At 30.2% G+C, this 19957-nt stretch overlaps 1 protein-coding gene across 8 annotated transcripts in view; it reads left to right on the forward strand.

Annotated features, from left to right (window-relative positions):
* The window catches only part of PCDH11X (protocadherin 11 X-linked), a gene marked incomplete at both ends in the record, with an annotated part of 710965 nt that overhangs the window by 562085 nt on the left and 128923 nt on the right, over nt 1-19957 (forward strand). For 6 of the 8 annotated variants that reach the window (XM_082865341.1, XM_082865346.1, XM_082865343.1 and 3 more), the window contains one exon: nt 19327-19350. The exons of the other annotated variants lie outside the window; for them this stretch is intronic. In XM_082865341.1, coding sequence (XP_082721467.1) covers nt 19327-19350 — 24 coding nt within the window. The remainder of the gene's footprint in view (nt 1-19326; nt 19351-19957) is intronic. 8 annotated transcript variants of the gene reach the window in all.

Below are 19957 nucleotides of genomic sequence, written 5' to 3' on the forward strand. Positions count from 1 at the left end.
GAAAACAGTAAACCAAAAAGTATTATAAATTATAGGATATAATATAAGAGTATGGAGTATAAAATATTACTTTTAAAGTCATTTCTACTTGATAATCATGCTTAATTACAATGCTGTGATAGCTAGTTTTTTCATTTAATTTTTTTGCTTTTATTATGACGGGCTAATATGTTTTTCCCTTTAGATTCTCAAGTACATACAAGTCTTGATTCTAACATTGTTAAATAATGTTAAATGTTAACTTTTTAAACCATTCTTCCAATGATCTCTTAAATTTGTGAGATTTCATATTTTTAAATACCACAAATTGCTTTAAAATGATTCAAAATACAAATTAATGCCAACATAGATTTCAATAGTTCATGCCAAGTATGATTGAGATTTAGCTTTATGGCATATCAATGAAAGAATTGTTTGGAAGCCACTTTATAAAGTTGGATAACATGCATCCTAAAGAAATCAATGTTTTAGTAGTAAATTTATTAACTAACATGTTAGAGAATTCAAAGATGAAAGGTGTAATATTCAGATCTTGGATACAGTCACTCAAAGTGCTTATCATTAAGGGCAACCTTAATTTAAAGACTATTCAGAAAAACTTAGATAACTGAAGAAAAAATTGAAGTTAGAGCTGATAGAATTAAGGGGGATTTTTGTTTAGTTTTTTGTAAGCATAGCATAAGGGACAGCAGCCAATGTAATTTACTGATCCACCAGTCATGAGTAATAAATCTATTTTCTATTTCATTATGTGATAAAATGAGCAATTTTTTTGGTAAAAAGATTTAAATATCACCAAATTACAGCACAGATTTTAATGAGGCCCAAAGTTAAATTTGCAACAAAGAAGTAGGATCACACACTTTGGATCAATTTAGAAAAGTATAAATCTTATAAGTAACAGTCTACATGGAACAGAAGAACTTTGATATCATTCCTTTACCACTGTTAGGGTTTGGGGCACCATGAGTTATGAGGATTGTTTAAAACAACAACAACAATAACAACGAAAGTATTCAGAGTAGAACAAAACAACCAATCAAGGGAAGAAAACATAACCCATGAGCAAAGTATAAAGGAATTGGGAGAAGGAAAGGTTGAAAAGTGATTTTAAAATTGTTTTCAAGTATTTAAATATTTAGTGAAAACAGAGTATTTGAAGATCAACAGTTCTTTATTTTCACTAAATATAGAAAAAGCCTTTGAATTAAATTTAGATATTGTACTAGCTCTAAAGAACTGCTTCTTTTAGAGTAAGATAGGCCATTGGATAAAGTCTCTGGGAAATTGTGGAGTCATCTCTCTTGAGAATAATTAAGAGTAACACAGATAACTAAAATTCAGCCTTGCAGTGAGGTAGCAGACTGGATTAAGAGAATTATTATTTTGTCCCTACACTTTGATTCCATGATAATTCTGAATGAATTAAACATGTCATCAAATGCCTCCAACTTCAGTGAAGTTCTTAATTTAACCTCATATTATTTTTTTTCATGGCTTAACATTTCACCAAAGCCAAGTCAAATTTTAAATTCTGTATAATTACTTAATAACACCTAGATTTTTAATCTTAGAAAGTCATTTTCAAGGGATTATGAGGCAGAATTAACAAAAGAAAGAACAAGAATACTTATTACTTCCTGAATATCAGCCAGTATTTGACTCTAGATCAGTTTTAGCCTCTCCTCTTTCCTATGTAGTGTGCAAATAATGTGGCTTTTTTTTCCAGATTAAATAGACCCAGGAGTGAGCACATACAAACTAGAATATTAAATAAAATTGTCCTGAATTGATTATATGTAATTTCTGTTATTTTTTAAAATGAGAACTAAAGAGAATGAACACACAGACAAAAAAAGTTGGGAAATAGAGAGCAGGATTTAACCATTCCTAATTTGAGAATTTTGAAAGGTAAAATTCTTATAATATATGTACGTATTGTTACATTGTATTTAATACATGTAAATACATGTAAGTATTGGCTTAGGTAATTCATTTTCACTAATGTCTTATAGCCTGAATTTTATTGTTCATTAGCTGGCAAAAGCATTATACTTTAAAATATATAGTAACAGATATTCAGATCATTTTAGAATGACTCACATAAGTAAATCTGCTCATTTGCAGATGGCTTTGACATTCTTCAGATAGGTACCACTTGAATGTGATGTAGAATATAGGACTTTTCTAAGATCCTCTTCAAATGAAACATAAGTCTTTACTTCTATTTGCCAAGTTTAACAAATAAATGTTTGACATTCATCTCCTAACTAAATTGGTACAGAACAGGAAGATCAACATAGCCATACTTTGAATTTGTTGCTCATTCATGATGGACTATAATCATTACCCTACAAGTAGCATGTAGAATGTTACTTTTAGAGAAAAATCTTAGCAAATAGCACAGGTATCATACTTAGACATTTCATGTATAGACAGTATGAACAGGCAATTATAGTCAACTAAATAAAACCAGGACAAATCAGATATTTGAAAAGCACAAACACTCTCTGATTAACTTCTAATATAATAAATAACTTCAATCTTCTCTACCACAAATTTTAATTGACTATTAAATTGAATTTTTTTGTTTGACTTCATAGCATTATCAGGGGGATATTCTCATGTGAGTGAGAAGAACAAGAAGAGATACCAACCAAGAGAATAAGGAGAAAATGAGTCTCTGGTCAACCTGCTAATTCAAAAATTAGTCCCTAATATAAGAGTATAAGAAATCTTTCAATTCTAAAGTGAATATTTAAAATAATATACACAAACATTCTACCACACAGATCTGGAATTGAGGCAGAAGGATAGGTTATTTGCACAAAGTTACACAAAAGTGTAATGATAACACTTGGGTTAAAAACCAGTCTCAAAATTGTTTTTGAATCTTACATGAGAACTTGCCTTGTGTTCTGCCCATTCTGTCAGGGAACATTCTGAAGAAATATTTTCATGCAGTGATTAAGCCCACAAAGGTCTCAAAAGTCAGAAACCCCTTTATTTCAATCTCAGATCTGCCCCTTATCTTCTTATCTGAAACTCAGTTTCCTCATCCATTAAGTAGGAATTAAATAGTAATATTTACAAACTTAGACAGTTGTTGAAGGAATAAAATAAATGCAAAAAGAGTTCTTGACACATAGTATGTGTAACAAACAAAAGTATATTATAGGTTTTTTTAAAATTGAAAATGTATAATTGTGTAATTTAAAAAATTATTTCATCTCACATTGAATAAATGACTTATTTATTATAGAGTTCCTGAAATGGCAAAGATAAAAGTTTATTGAATTGTGTCCATCACAGATCACTGGGAAAATTTTCTTACCATACACATACATTCATGCACACCCACCAAGAATTAAACCACAAAGACCAGAAATTAAAGTTAAATTTTATTGATAAGATTAACAAACTTTTGATTAGAAGACTCTTATTTATAAGAACATAACCCTATTCAATTCTAATAGGAAACCTATTAACAGATACAATTAGAACCAGTTGTAGGATGCTTTACCAAAGAAATCAGATGAAGGGGTAAATTATTTTAAAATGCATACGTACCTTAAATATATGTGATTCATAAATAGTTGAAACAAATAAGTGCACATTTATCTTCTATTATTTGATGTCTTTGTCTTTTCTTTAGCTGTATGTTCACTGGTTAGAGTCATGCACCATATTATTACAAAAACCACACCCATAATACATAGTCTGTAATTGCCAGTTTTGGGTCCCATAAAATAGTGTGTATTTAAACATTCTTGAAAAGCTTTCTGAATATGGAATGCCTCTGGAATTTTATGGTACTTTTCCTGAATCTTCTGCTGTTATCCTGCTCAGACGTAATTCTATGACAAGCCTTGGTGCAACTTGCCATTAACAAGTCTTTCTGAAAAGCTCAGTTTAATCTTCTTTGAAACAATTATTTTGTATTCATATTTTACTAGTTAACATAAGATTTTAATTAAATGAAATAAATTTAATAGCAAATGCAGCTGATATTAACATGTCTATGAACACATATCTAAATTTTCCTAAGCATAAAACACATTTTGGCAACAAAAAAGTAAATGGACATACTATACTATAAAGTAGCATCCTAATTGGGGACATACAGCTTACTGAGGTCAACAAGTCAGTATGTTTTATTCATGGAAAGAAAAATGAATTTGTTTGACCAATGAAGTGATTAAGTAGAGGCCTGTCAAAACAGTTTTTAATTTATTAATGTTAAAATATTTGCCATATCAAAGTGGGACATCTAATTATGGTAGACCTCACTACAATTTAGCACTGTATTTACGTAGCCAAACTGAAATTTTGATGAAAAGTCAACACAATACATTTAATCTTCTAATATCTAAAAAGTTTGTTTGCAGTTTGTGTATATCCTTCACAGCTACTTGACTGCTACCTGACAGCAGCATCAGCCTTTAATCAGAGATACAAAGTTTTAAAGTACATATGAATGATTTTTAGAGTAGCTAAAATGAATGCATCTCAAATTTTCATGTCCAGATGCATCACCTGTGGATCTTGTTAATGGAAATTCTTTTTTAGTACATTTTTATGTTATATATACTTTACCACGGTTAAAAAAAGGCAAAATATATTGATGCCATGTCCCACTCCAGGCCAATATTATCATTTACTCTGGGAATAGAACCTGGAAATGGTAGTTTTGCAAAGTTATCCAGTTGATTAAATGTGCAGACAAATTAGAGAACCAGTATTTGAATGGAAAAACTTAAAATACCTTCCAATCATTTACCATTTGAGTTCTGGTGAGAATGAAGGTAAAGTTTTATCTTAGATTCCATCAATTCTTTGTGTCACAAGGGAAGAAAATATGTTTACTAAGAAAGCACATTCTCAAAACTTTGTTAGGCTAAATGTAACATAGAAAAGCCTTCATGATAAGGAAAGCAAAGAAACTTGATTAATTGCAATTAATTTAATGAAGAGCCACAAATTTCTGGCATTCTACTTTGTTTATGGCCAACTATTTAACAGTATTAGTTTGAGGATCACAAAATACTTTACTAGAGATATGAAAAGCAAAATTTTCCTTTTAATCATGTCAAATTCTTCTTGGGCTAAATTCAATGATTTTAAAATTCTCAAAATAAAGGAAACAGGAAGGTGATCAGTAATCATTCAAATGGGTATTAAAGTTTCATCTGCTAATTATATCATAATATTTTTATGAATCTGAGAGTACTCATAGAACTGATATGAAAACTGAAGAACTGTTAAAAATGATATTTTAGTACACATGAATGTGTGAATTGTATTGTATGTTAATATTATCTATTTATGGATATGTATAGATAGATTAGATAGCATGATATATAAATATACATATATTACATCCAGGATGAATGTTTTCTGAGCATATTGATTCATGTATAGACTTTTATCAAAACAAAACATTTATCAAAAGAAAGAATATAAGCATCAGGATCAGATTGTCTGAGTCCAAATATTACCAACTTTGTAAACTTAGGCAGCTTTAATCACTCATTTTCTGAGTTCTTTAACATCTACAATAAAGACTTCCTGTAAGAACAAAGACAAATCCACCCTGACAAAGAGTATAGCAATGGTCTTCAAGCACTACAGTGCAAAACTGAGATGATCTAAAAACAAAGCAAAATTTCATATATATACATATATAATATTATGAGATATATAATGGCATACTAAACAATACAATATTTGTGGCATTTATATGTCTTCCTTCTTTTATTTCTGTACCTTTGTTTTTGTTATTGTCTTCTGTCCCTCTATTACAAGTTCCCTGACATACTTAGAGAATGACCCATATAGAATTATAATTATGTTGAATATTTATAGAGGTGTCAACATTTATAATAGTATTTGAGATATACAATTTCCTCTCTTAAATCTGTCTTATAAATGTGACCGGTAATGATACATCTTATGCAGTATTAAATATTAATTTGGGATTATACATTAATGATAAAGACCAAGTGACTTCCTTGATTGCTATGTCAATGGAAACTAGAGAAATGACTTAGTTTTCTTGCTGTGTAATAAACATTTCATTTGTACTCCTGCATGCCACAGAAATGCAGCATATAGAAGTGATAGCAAGTATTATAGTCATGAGTATCCATTCTGAATTTGGTCCTAATTAACACTAGTTTATGAAAATATAAGATGGTGAACTCTTATCTTAATTGTTTGAACTATAAACATATATCGACCTGGCAAAGTACTTTAAGTCAGCAGAGGTTACATACCAAGTAAGGAGTGTAGTCATAGGTATTTGAAAACTGGGTCAGTGTTCTTTCTACTCAATAGTCAAATTTAGATTCTTTAAAAATGCTATCAAATTCAAAAGTCATAAAATGGAATCCACCCCAACCATTTGGTCAACAGAATGAAATTTATTTTTCTATTTTATTGTAGTACCTACAGCATCTTTTAGACATTTCTCTATTGCCTTATAAACTATTTTTGAATAATTGTTTCTGAGACAGTCTATGATTTAAATGTCCTTTGAAAACCAAAGAAGGCATTCTTCCATTTGAAATAGTACTTAAAATATTTACATTCTTAAAGTTAAGGCTTGTAAAGTGATTGCAAGTACCTGCAAATCAAGTGAAATTTGAATGTACTCTTCTATTGACCTGATGTTCTATGATCTGTACCTGTACTTATATACAGATAATTTGGATCAATGACCTGTAGGAAAATGACACCTAATTTTCCCATTTTAAAGTGACTCACTGAGGTTAAGCCATTTAGACAACATACCAAAGACAGGACAAAACTGCTGAAAAATGCTAAACAGAAACCTGTACATTAGCATGTCTTCATATATATATATATATATATATATATATATATATTTAATAGAATAAAAGTGCCAGGTGATCTGAGACCATGTTCTTTTTTTTTCACCAAAGTATTCTCAATATATAGCAAGTCCTACAACATAATAAATGATAAATATTTTTTGGTCTAATGAATGTCAGAGATGCTTTTTGGTATTTTAGATTTGGAAATTCTGACTAAACAAAACAGAGTAGGCAAAAAGTATTCTTTCTTCTTTTAAGATTAAAAATCATGAAAAATGTAGGGTTCCAGAAGTTCTTATTGGTGGAGAACTCATGACCTGGCAAACCAAGGCAGTGATGCAGAAGGATGTTCTTTATAACAGAAATAGGTTATACAAAAGTCTGACAAAAAGACCATTTAGAAAATTTGCCCCAAGAGGGTGAGAAATGGTTTTGATACAGGCATACATTATAGACTTTTTTCTTTCATCCTTAGATTTGGTTTCGTTATTTTTCACTGAGCTGGAATTAGTGTTACAGGGTGACTGTGACATATTGACACTCAAATATTCAACATGTTTTCATTCACTCAATATTTGCCAAATGCTTAATGATGCCAGACACTATTCTAGGTTATTTTTGTGCAATCTTTTGCTAAATATACCATAGCACATTAGCCTGAAAAAATTTTTTGACCAAAAATATTGTGAGAGAATTTATTACTAAATTACTATATGCCCCTAAGTGTATTGCATTGTTTTACCACAGGATATGTTCGGATTTGTATTATACATGGCCTGAAAATAGTTTCACCTGTGTAAAGATTTGTTCTTTGAGACATTTTTTTGTCAAGAAGTCACACATACGTATTAATATTTTTAGGTTTAGTGGCAATATGTTTATTAGTAGTAGTACTACATTCTATTATATATTTATGACTCCTAAAATCCTTGATTTAGATTATATAATTAATTTTGAATTACATCTTCTTTCTTTCTTTTTTTTGTTAGATTGTTTATTTGAGATTTTTCTTGTTTCTTAAGGTAGGCTTGTATAGCTATAAACTTCTCTCTTAGAACTGCTTTTGCTGCATACTATAGGTTTTTGATCATCGTGTTTTCATTGTCATTTGTCGCTAGGAATTTTTTGATTTCTTCAGTGATCTCTTGGTTATTTAGTAACGTATTGTTGATCCTCCATGTGTTTGTGTTTTCTATGTTTTTTTCCCTGTAATTCATTTCTAATCTCATAGTGTTGTGGTTGGAAAAGATGCTTGATATGATCTCAATTTTCTTAAATTTACTGAGGCTTGATTTGTGACCCAAGATGTCCCATGCACACTTGAGAAGAAAGTGTAATCTGCTGTTTTTGGATGGAATGTCCTATAAATATCAATTAAATCTATCTGGTCTATTGTGCCATATAAATCTTCTGTTTCCCTATTTATTTTCATTTTGGATGATCTGTCCATGGGTGTAAGTTAGGTGTTAAAGGCCCCCACTATTATTGTGTTACTGTCGATTTCCTCTTTTATAACTGTTAGCAGTTGCCTTATGTATTGAGGTGCTCCTATGTTGGGTGCATATACATTTATAATTGTTATATCTTCTTCTTGGATTGATCTCTTGATCATTATGTAGAGTCCTTCCTTGTCTCTTGTTACATTCTTTATTTTAAAGTCTATTTTATCTGATATGAGTATTGTTACTCCAGCTTTCTTTTGATTTCCATTTGCATGGAATATCTTTTTCCATCCCCTCACTTTCAGTCTGTATGTGTCTCTAGGTCTGAAGTGGGTCTCTCATAGACAACACATATATGAATCTTGTTTTTGTATCCATTCAGCAAGCCTGTGTCTTTTGGTTGGAGCATTTAATCCATTCATGTTTAAGGTAATTATCAATACGTATGTTCCTATGACCATTTTCTTAATTGTTTTGGGTTTGTTTTTGTAGGTCCTTTTCTTCTCTTGTGTTTCCCACTTAGAGAAGTTCCTTTAGCATTTGTTGTAGAGCTGGTTTGGTGGTGCTGAATTCTCCTAGCTCTTGCTGGTTTGTAAAGCTTTTGATTTCTCCATTGAATCTGAATGAGATCCTTGCCAGGTAGAGTAATCTTGGTTGTAGGTTCTTCCCTTTCATCACTTTAAGTATAGCATGCCACTCCTTTCTGGCTTGTAGAGTTTCTGCTGAGAAATCAGCTGTTAACCTTATGGGAGTTCCCTTGTATGTTATTTGTCATTTTTCCCTTTCTGCTTTCAATAATTTTTCTTTGTTTTTAATTTCTGCCAATCTGATTACTATGTGTCTCGGCATGTTTCTCCTTGGATTTATCCTGTATGAGACTCTGTGCTTCCTGGACTTGGGTGGCTATTTCCTTTCCCATGTTAGGGAAGTTTTCGACTATAATCTCTTCAAGTATTTTCTCGGGTCCTTTCTCTCTCTCTTCTCCTTCTGGGACTTCTATAATGTGAATGTTGCTGCATTTTATTGTTGTCCCAGGGGTCTCTTAGGCTGTCTTCATTTGTTTTCATTCTTTTTTCTTTATTCTTTTCTGCAGTAGTGAATTCCAGCATTCTGTCTTCCAGGTCACTTATCCGTTCTTCTTCCTCAGTTATTCTGCTATTGTTTTCTTCTAGTGTAGTTTTCATTTCAGTTATTTTATTGTTCATCTCTGTTTGTTTGTTCTTTAATTCTTCTAGGTGTTTGCTAAATATTTCTTGTATCTTCTTGATCTTTGCCTCCATTCTTTTTCCGAGGTCCTGGATCATCTTCCCTATCATTATTCTGAATTCTTTTTCTGGAAGGTTGCCTATCTCCACTTCATTTAGTTGTTTTTCTTGGGTTTTATCTTGTTCCTTCATCTGGTACATAGCCCTCTGCCTTTTCATCTTGTCTATCTTTCTGTGAATGTGTTTTTTGTTCCACAGGCTGCAGGATTGTAGTTCTTCTTGCTTCTGCTGTCTGCCCTCTGGTGGATGAGGCTATCCTATATCTTCCTTCTAATGTATCTCATTTAAATTATTTGAACTAAAGAGCCAATTGATAGCTGGGAATGTTTTGTGTCCATTCCTGAAAGTGCCTATTTTTTCAAAATGAGAGTTTTGTGATAGTATTCAGAGTTTATTGATAACCATATATGGTTTTATGCTGAAAATATGTAATGATGCACTAGGTTTGGTTCTTTTTGATGTTATTCAGTTAACTATGTATAGGAAGTAAAGTTTAAAAACATAGGATTAGAAATTCATGCATATTTATTTCAAAACCATATATCAAATTCTTCTTTTATCTTCATTAACCTAAAGGATAATATATATTCTAAAAAATAAAAATCCAAAAATTTCTTCTAGTAAGAAAAAACAATATTCTTAGGTCTTATTTAAATCAAGTAGTATTTATTGTTTTAAAAATGAATATTTTTGTCTTTCTCTTGACACTTGAAATCCAGGTATAATGTTTCAAATTACAGGGAAAAGATCAGATTATTTTGTTTTTGGAAACATACATTGTGGTTTGGTTATTTAATTTAATTACACAATTTTCCCTTCAATTTTTACAAACAAAACTACATGTAGTCCTTAAATTTAATTTAAAGAAATAAAATTGAATTTAATTCTATTTAAAAAAAACATGTAGAATCACTTTTAGAATTTTTTCAGTGAGTTGTAACTATGCAAACTGAGTGAACACTGGTTTCTTCCCTGCCTGATCCAGTACAAATGTAGAAACAGAATAAGAAAGTATTGCTACTTAGGGATCAGGGGATTCAAGGACCTGCCTGGAACATTTTAATTGTCCCTTCTTACAAATCCTTGTGTCATAATGTTTCATCTGAGTGCAGTGAGCATTGGAGGACCAGATAGGAGTGACATACATTTTAAATAAACGTCTTGGTTGGTCATGCTTTAGATTCTCTTAGGCCAAATTTCAGATTCTTAGCAATACTAATCGGCATATTTGACACAATTTGTGTATCATTTCCCCAGCTTGGCTAGCAGAAATATTATCATTCTATGTCTGAAGCAACTTAGCTAAGTAAAGGGAGAGATTAATACTTAAGAACTCAAGCAAGTACAGTATCAAATTTATACTATGTGAAAGATTTATATTTTCTTTCTTATTATGTAAAAAGTAGATCTTAGGCAATATTTTATCTCTAACTGATATGCTTTTCTTTTGCAAATACCAAAATATAATATTTATATTTTGTGTATTCAAAGAGCTATTACCTTGAATCTGTGTCTTCTAATCATGAAGTGAAGATGATTTCTAAGGCAGATAGCATTTGGTTTATTCAAAAAAACCTTTTAACATGTCCTATGCAGTCAGTTCATCTGTCAGACTGGTAGCATAAGTCGTTCATACTCCTCCTTCTCTTCCTGTGCATATAAACTTTTATTTAATTCAGTTTGAAATAGCTTACTTCTACTTTTCATTTCTTCTTCATGTTTGTGGCACTGTCTTTTACTCTTTATTCTTTTATTTGTAAAATACTTATCAACATATCACCAAAGGAGATTGTTTCTCCACAGTAGATACCCAATGTTACACCACATGGAAAATGTCTCTTCTTGTTTATTCCTAAAATCTATAGCCAGATGTCCATATGTCAGGTTTATCCATTGACATTTGAAATATAAAACTAAATAATTTTATGGATAATAATTATATATGGATAGTGCCATTAAACACTAGATTTTAAAATAATTTAAATCTAAAATAAAGAAAAATGATCATACTTCTTTTGATATCAAGCAAACATAAATGTGGATATTATTTCATTCTTTTAACTGTCCTAATGGAAAAATAGGTCTTCCAATACATTTACTTTTCATTTTTTCTTCAATATAATGTCCCAAATAGTTGAAAAAATAAAACTAGCTTGAGACTATTTTTTAGAAATGGCCTATTGTTTCAAGGTCAACTCCTTTCCCCAAATGTTAAAATACAACACATGAATAGCCAGTTAGTTCCAAGAATGAAAATTTCTGCCAAAGCTTGTGTTCTGTACTCTGGCACAAAGTCCCAGCAAAATATACATTAGAGAGAAAGACTATAAAATAGAAAATAAATGAAAAGTCTCCAATTATTTAAAAATACCAACTTGGTACTGTGATTTAAACTGGTATTAATTCACTGTGATTACAAGAAATCACAACTTCCTAGGCACTAATGTAGCATATGAGAAAATGAAAACATATTCATAAAGAGAATCATCAAGTCAGATTGCCCTTCTAACACCATACTTTTTCTTTCAGTCATTTTATCTACTTAAATATGTGCTATGTAAATATTAAGAGATACATCATAGAATGACCAATTTACTTGCAATTTTCTAAGTAGTACATCCAGATACATCTCTCTAAATTGATGCATTGGGAGAACAAATGCTATCAATAAATAGTGTTTACTATCTTTCTCATTTTTCAGAGAATTTTAAAGTGAAATTAATAGAACATTGTTTTGGAGAGCCATATAATATTTACTGATAGTGAAAGATAGAATGTTATTGAAGTTAGTTCTCATGGATTTTTAAAAATTATGCTCCTGTATACAAAAATGTATCAACCTCTGCTCAAAATAGAATTAAATCAGGTATTTTTCAAATGGTTATTATATGAACTATTTCCTTTCCTGGTTTCCTATTTCATATACTACACATATATTATACATAAGTAATATACAGAATATGTTTATAATATAAATATAGATGTGCATATATTATAAATATAAATGTTTCTCCAATGAACATCTTTGTCTCTAAATTGTACTTTAAATGGTATGCAGAGCCTAATATTTTTAGCAATGCATATATTCATGTGGAAGGACAAAATACTCTGGAATTCACAAAGTTGATTTCCACTAATGAAATAGTAATCTGAAGTGTTTTAGTAAAAGCCATTCCCTGATATCATGTCCACTTATGCCATACAGAGACTTTAATTACCTACTGTTTTCTTCCTACTACAGCAGATTTTTTAATTTGTTTGTTATAGAGCAAACAGTTTGGTGAAAATGTGAGGGAATATAGTCAAAAGTTTTTTAATCTAAAAAGTAACTTATTTTTAAAAGAAAGTTTCATTATATTAATAAACCTAGTACATTTAGCACATATCTCTAGATTTACTTAAGGTTTATCTGTGTTATTTTTCTGTGTGCACAACTCATGGTCATTGACAAGCCAGTCAAAGCTTCTAAAATTGAATAAACTGATTAAAAGAAAATCATATTAAATTTCACAAAGAAGAGATTTAAAAACTTAAATCCATTAGTAGTGGGAAAATTGTACACTATTACCTTGGAGGTATGTACTTTACATTAAATCAGGCAAAGGAAAATGCTTCAAAAATCAATTTCTCTATGGACCCAAAGACCAGATACACCATCAAGTCCTATTTTAAAATGGTCTTAATTTAGAATTCATTCACTCAATAACAGATTGAGTATTAAAAGGTGTGAAATATTTGAGAGCTACAATTGTTTCAAACATTTTGGATAGCTTAGAGGCAGATTTCATAAATATTGATTTTTTAGTATTTTCTTTGCCAAATGAAAAGACAATGGATCCAGCCCTCAGGCTTTTGTTTTTGGAATTTCTCAAGATCATTTAAATTTGTGTTATTTTCAGAACAGCTTCATACACCTCTCAGAATAATGTAACTAGGGCCTTGGTAGGTCCTTTCAATGAACTGTAAAAACATTTATATTCCAACTTTTGCTTTCTTGAAAAGTTCAGAATCCTTCATGTTTCAGTTTCTTTGAGGTTTGTTTGTTTGTTTTGTTTGTTTGTTTTGAAGTTGGGGGAGTGAGCTCAACTCATTTTATTTTATAGTTTTTTTTTTATTTTTGTGTGTTTTTCTGTTTGTTTGGTTGGGTTTTTTTTTTGTTTGTTTGCTTGTTTTTTTTTTTTTTTTTTTTGCAGCACTGCACAGCTTGCAGGATCTTAGTTCCTGACCAGGGATGGAACCGAGGCCCTCATCAGCGAAGACCTGGAGTCCTAACCACTGGACTGCCAGGGAATTCGCAGCACAATTCTTAAAAGAAGGATCTTCTCCCTTAAATAACCAAACTAAACCAGAAGTATTTGGAATTAGCATTTGTGCTGCTTAGAACAGTTTTACAAAGTGATTAAGTGAAGCCAAAATATCTGTGTTCACAGGAGTCCTATTCTCTAAGGTATCTGGCCCTGTACATCTCAGAATTTTTCTTCTCTTAATTGTAACTGTCAAAAGGAGCTATTATGATTGGCTAGATTCACTCCGTATGCTTCTGAACCTTTTAAAACATTAAGGTCAGATTTTGAGATGGAACTTTTTGACTTAAATCTTTAAGGAAAGGAGGAATAACACTCCAGGACCAAGCTAAATTACAAATTACAATTTTTATTAGGAATTATCTTTTTTTTGATTTGCCAAATCAAGATTTTGATTCGTAAAGTATGCTCTTCTCTTGTTTGCCCTTGTCAGTTGGTGTGTACAGTAAAATGTAAATTACATTTAATATTCATCTAAGTTGGCATTTCCCCAAAATATATTCTAAAAACACTGATTTTTTGATACTCTCTGCAGTAAATGTTTATCTTGGGCAAATAGGTTCGGATATACATATTGTTTCCATCTCTTGGAAATGATCAATAAACCATCAATAAAACATTTCATAGTGTGTGAGTTCTTTGGTAGAGAAAATGTGAATTCTAATTCTACTTCTTCCTTTCATTTGTTGTGTGGATCATAGATAAGTAATTTCATTTCCTCTTATTTTTTAAATTTATTTTTATTTTTTATTGAGATATAATTGACGTATAACATTGTGTAAGTTTAAAGTGTGAAACATGTTGATTTGATGCATTTATATATTGCAATGTGATTACCATTGTAGCTTTAGCTAACAGCTCTATCATGTCACATAATTATTATTTCTTTTTGAGATGAGAAGATTTATGAGCTAGTCTCAGCAATTTTGAAGTATGTCATATAGTATTTTTGACTGTAACCAGTATGCTATGCCTTGGATCTCCAGAACTTGTTCATCTTCTAGTTGCAAGTTTGTACTTTTTAAGTCATTTCATTTCTTTTGACCTCATTTCTTCATATGTATACTAAGAATATTGAATCAAATGACTTTCTAAGGACTCTGGTCTTTGGCCTGTGAATTTATTTTATTCTAGAAAAAATTTAAGTTGTACCTCTGTGCTCTTTGAAGTACAAACACTGTCAACATAAAAAAGAAAATGACATTTGAAAGTACTCTCTGTTACACTGGTCCCAAACATATCCCCTAAATAAAAGGTCAGAAAACCAATAGATTATGGATTAGAAAGATTTTGTAATGAATAGAAAAAATGAGTTAATTTCAGGAATTTTAAAAGACATACAGCTCTAAGCTGTGGTCCCAAAGATATCCCCTAAATAAAAAGGCAGAAAATACAGCCAATAGTTTATGGATTAGAAATATTTTGTAATAAATAGGAAAAATGTGTTAACTTCAGAAACTTAAAAATATGTACAACTCTAGGCTAAAAAGGAAAATAAGCCATTTGGTATGGCTCAGCATGAGTTTGGTTAACCAAAATCCTATTAATGTAGAGAATGGTAATTACATATTAGTGAAAATGTTTCCTTTTAATTTCTAGGTTTTAGTCTCTCCAATAAAGCCAACACTATGACTTTGGTTGTCAATTTTGAAATGAATATTTCTTTTTTTTTTGGCTGCACTGCGCAGCTTGCGGGATCTTAGTTCCCCCACCAGAGATTGAACCCAGGCCATGGCAGTAAAACTGCCAAGTTCTAACCACTAGAGTGCCAGGGAATTCCCTGAATATTTCTTTAATCCAGCAGTAAACTAACTTTTATAGAAACTCAGGACCGATATGAATAGAAATTTTAATATACAGAGATGAGAAATTTATATTATACTTGCAACATTGCTTTTATTGTAAATAAGGTACTCATTATACTAATCGCCTTGCATCTTTTGCATTTGTAGCCTTAACCTTTCACACAATTTGAACAGAAAATTTGATTTGAGCTTCACTATTTTTGTGGTTCAGACTCACGTACAATAATGCTGTAGCTTATTAGTTTTGCAATAAACAGGAGATGCACTGGGGTGATTTGGATTATACATCAAGAATTGGATCTTCTTGGCACATCTTCTGGAACGCTTTAAAATTAGCATTATTCAAAGAAAACTAGGTATTGGCCAATTAATTTGACATTACATCTTCAAGTACATTGTTGTTGTTGTTTTTCATATTGATTCAGCTATATTCTGTGACCTTCAGTACAAACTCTTGTGTGGCTTGGCATAAGAAAATGAATGAGGAACTTGTTCTCAAAAATTAGTCCATAACTTAGAATATGTTAGGCTTTAGATGAATTGAATCTTGATTTATCAGATTTTTCTCTATATTAAGAAGCATAGTAAACACTGTAATGTACTGAGACATGGGGATGCATTAAATAAATAAATATTTAAATATTTATTTAATACTTATAGAAAACATTATCCTTCAATTGACTATAGTGGCAAAGATATCTGCTTATCTCCAAATGAATGTCTTTAAAAATGTTTTCAAATCTTACTTACCCCCAAGGTAATGATCTTTTAAAATTTCATTAAAGTAGCTTTATTATGTGACTTTAAAAATTATACATGATAAAACAACTGCAATTGTTACTATTTTTTTGAAGTAAATGGCAGTAATAGATTGGTGCATGATATTTGATCAACAAACATTAAGGCAACACAATCAATTTTGTGGTGAGCTCTGTTGACATTTAAGCTATTCAAGCAGTATCTATTTATCAATATTTTTTTTCACATTTAGCCAGATGTTCCTAGTGCATGTTGAGTATTTAAACATTTATGTTAGGATTATGAAGGAAATGTTAAAATATGTTTGTATAGAGTAATAAAACATGTTCTGTTATTGTTCTTGTGATAAATTTTTGTAATTTTTATGTGACTTAAGTAGAAGCTGCATTTTTTACTGTAAAATGTGATTCCTTAATTTAAACTTTGTAGTACAAGAATCCCAGTAATTCATGTTGTTTACTAATTAATTACTTATGTTCCTTTACTAATTAAGATATTTGAGTAATAAATTTAGAAAGTAATGTTAAAACCTCAAGTATATTTCAAAGTAAGCATGTACACAAACTTAAATTTTTATGTGATTATTGCATTTGTGTAAGTAAAACTAATGATACCTGAACTATTAATGGCTTAAATTTATTAATTAATACATTTATTATTAAATACATTGCAGAATATTTAATAACCTGAAAACAATTTTCTTGGTGAAAGCAAGTTTAACTTGTTAGATGTATTTATTTTATTTATTAGTAAAATTTCAAGTTACACATAAATGATAACTCATCCATAATATAACTGTAGTTGGATTTATTAGTAAAATAATTCATTTCAGTCATAGTGATTCACGTAGATTCTAGTATCTCAAATGACAAGGATTATCCTTATTTTGATCTTGCAAAAATCTTGAGCAGTGTGGATGCTTCAAAAATATCAATGATAAACCTTTAAACATTAGGAAGCAATTGAAATTTAGGAATGCATTTGGAAATGAACTTTATGTAAAAATTCTTCCTAATATAATGAATGTATCTATTAATTTCTGTGTCAGCATATGAGTACTTAATATTGCTTTAGAGGGGGAAAATTGTTCCCTTTTTGACTATTTTTCATGTGATGAATTTGTGTCTCTTCAGAACTGTCCTGAAAATTTTATGCAGAATCTGCTTATTGTCCTGAATTTTAAAGAAAATTGATCAATATTTGACTTTACTAGTTTATAAACCAATTTTCATTTTTCAGCTTGGGAGCTAAATGTCTCCTGGGATAGATTTTTAAAATGTGTTTGTTTTCTTTTTCATTGTTGTCATGTCACTTGTTTTGCTTTTTTTATTTGTACCTCCTTACCCTTAGAAATAAGTCTAGGCCTATCACATTTTTTTTTCTGACCTTTTCAGTTACCAAATTGGAAAGGATTTTAATAACTAGGTCTAGAACACACTGAAATTACATACTTAAAAATGAAAGCAAGCACTTTATTACTTCTCTGCTTAAAACAGCCTTTCTTTTTCACTCCAGTATATTGAAAACTCTACATTTAAATATTACAGGAATTTTTTAAAAAAGTATTACAGGAATTAATTATTAATTCAAATAATAAATTAAAATACTGTGTGTGTGTGAGATAGAGAGTGAGAGACTTATCATTGAAGTAGAACCATTATTTGAGTGGTGCAGGGTTGATGAATATTATTTAGAAGATCAATTCTACCTAAAGTGCCTTGTGAAAGCACTATTTTTTTTTTCTTTATGCTTTGGTTTGTATTACCATTAAATTACGTTGCTTATGGACAAAACACCTTATGATGAAAAATAAATGTGCCATGTATATGTCAATGACACTTAAAATGTTGTGCAATGCTCTCTAATTAATCCATATTATTGTATGGAAACATTACTTTCACCTCCATTTTTCTGTCTTTGACCTATTCCTTCTCTCTAAGCATTGCATACATCTTTAGTTTCATAATATTCAAATTTAATCCAAAGTTGATTTTTAACAAGTTCAAAATGTTTATCTTTAACGTTTTTATCTTTAGATGTGTGTTATTAAATATATCAGAAAATCATTTTTACTGTTGGCTTTAAAATTTTACAAAGAATAAATCTGTGATTCATTTGTCCGGATCAACACATATCAAAGTATTTATAAATATATAATTACTTTGTTTTGTTTGAAAATTTCAAATACTTTGAAATTTGTTTGCTATTTGTCTTAGATCAAGCATGATCTCACAGTGTTTTGAAGGAAGTCACTTGATAATGCAGTGCCATAATTTATTTATCTGGATAATAAATATAATGATCTCGAATCCCCCATTTTTAATTGTGAAAAATAAATGAAATTTTAGTTATGAAAATAGCTGTATTATAGAAAAAGTGTCTTAACCAAGATAAGAATACTTCTATTGTGCCATCTAATATTAGTATCCATTGATGTTTTGTTTTTTCCCATGATTTTTTCAAATCGGATTTGGAGGAAAAACAACCTGTTAAGTCAAAAACAATGTTTTCCTTATGCTACACTTCCTGTAGGAGGTTCCAGGAGAAAAAGTGAAATTTTAATAGAGGACTACACTTTGTTATCATCAGCAATGAAGCTAGAAAATCTACTGAGTTCTTGCAAAATGTTGAGTTCAACAATACATTGCCTTCAGGGGAAGGACCAATCATGACTTCCCAAGAGGTCAGAATATAGCATAGGCTTGGTCTGAGTTTAGAAAAACATACTATAGGAGATAGATTTTTATGGGTTATCAGTATTCTACCTTATCTATCTCAGTCATCACGTTCTCTAAAAAATGATGTTGAACATATATTGCAATATATTACAATTTACATTTATTTAGTTAATGTAACATATTGGGAATAAAAGAAAATATTTATTTGTACTTAACTTTGTTAAACTGTCTTTTTAGCTTTCATTCCTGGACTAAAGAAAGGTACAGTAGAAATCAACACAAATCATAACCATGGTGCATTTATCATTTTAAAATGAATTTGTGTTTGTTTTAAGAACTTTGGCCTCTTCATTTCTCATAAAACATTGCAATTTCAACTGTTTGCTTCAAACACATTTTTAATATGTTTAAAATGAACTGATATCTAGGAAAGGTATCAGTCATTTGGTTATCTTATATAACTGGATGCTTTTTCCAAGTTATGTGTAATTAATCTTTAGATGTTAATGTGAGCCTGTTGTCATTTATTTGACTTACAGTAGTTACTTTCAAATTACCTATGAATTTAATTATTCATTTTTCTCCTCTGACAGTATAAGCATATTTAGGCATCTGTCTGAGGATGCATTAAATATATAATTCTACTTTTCTATATTTTCATTTGAAGTTGATCTGTAAACTGTGAATGCTGTATACATGCCTAACAAAATAATCCAAGTTAACATTCTTTGTGAACTTGTAAATAATATGCATTTTCTTTGCCAAAAAATATATATGGATTACATGTGAATCTATACTAAGTCATGGTCAACAGAAAACAAATATCTTTAAATATGGAGTTTAAGCAATCAGTTAAAACATATCTAAT

This window comes from Leucopleurus acutus, assembly GCF_964270905.1.
Source record: "Leucopleurus acutus genome assembly, chromosome: X".
In the NCBI taxonomy this organism is placed as follows: domain Eukaryota; kingdom Metazoa; phylum Chordata; class Mammalia; order Artiodactyla; family Delphinidae; genus Leucopleurus; species Leucopleurus acutus.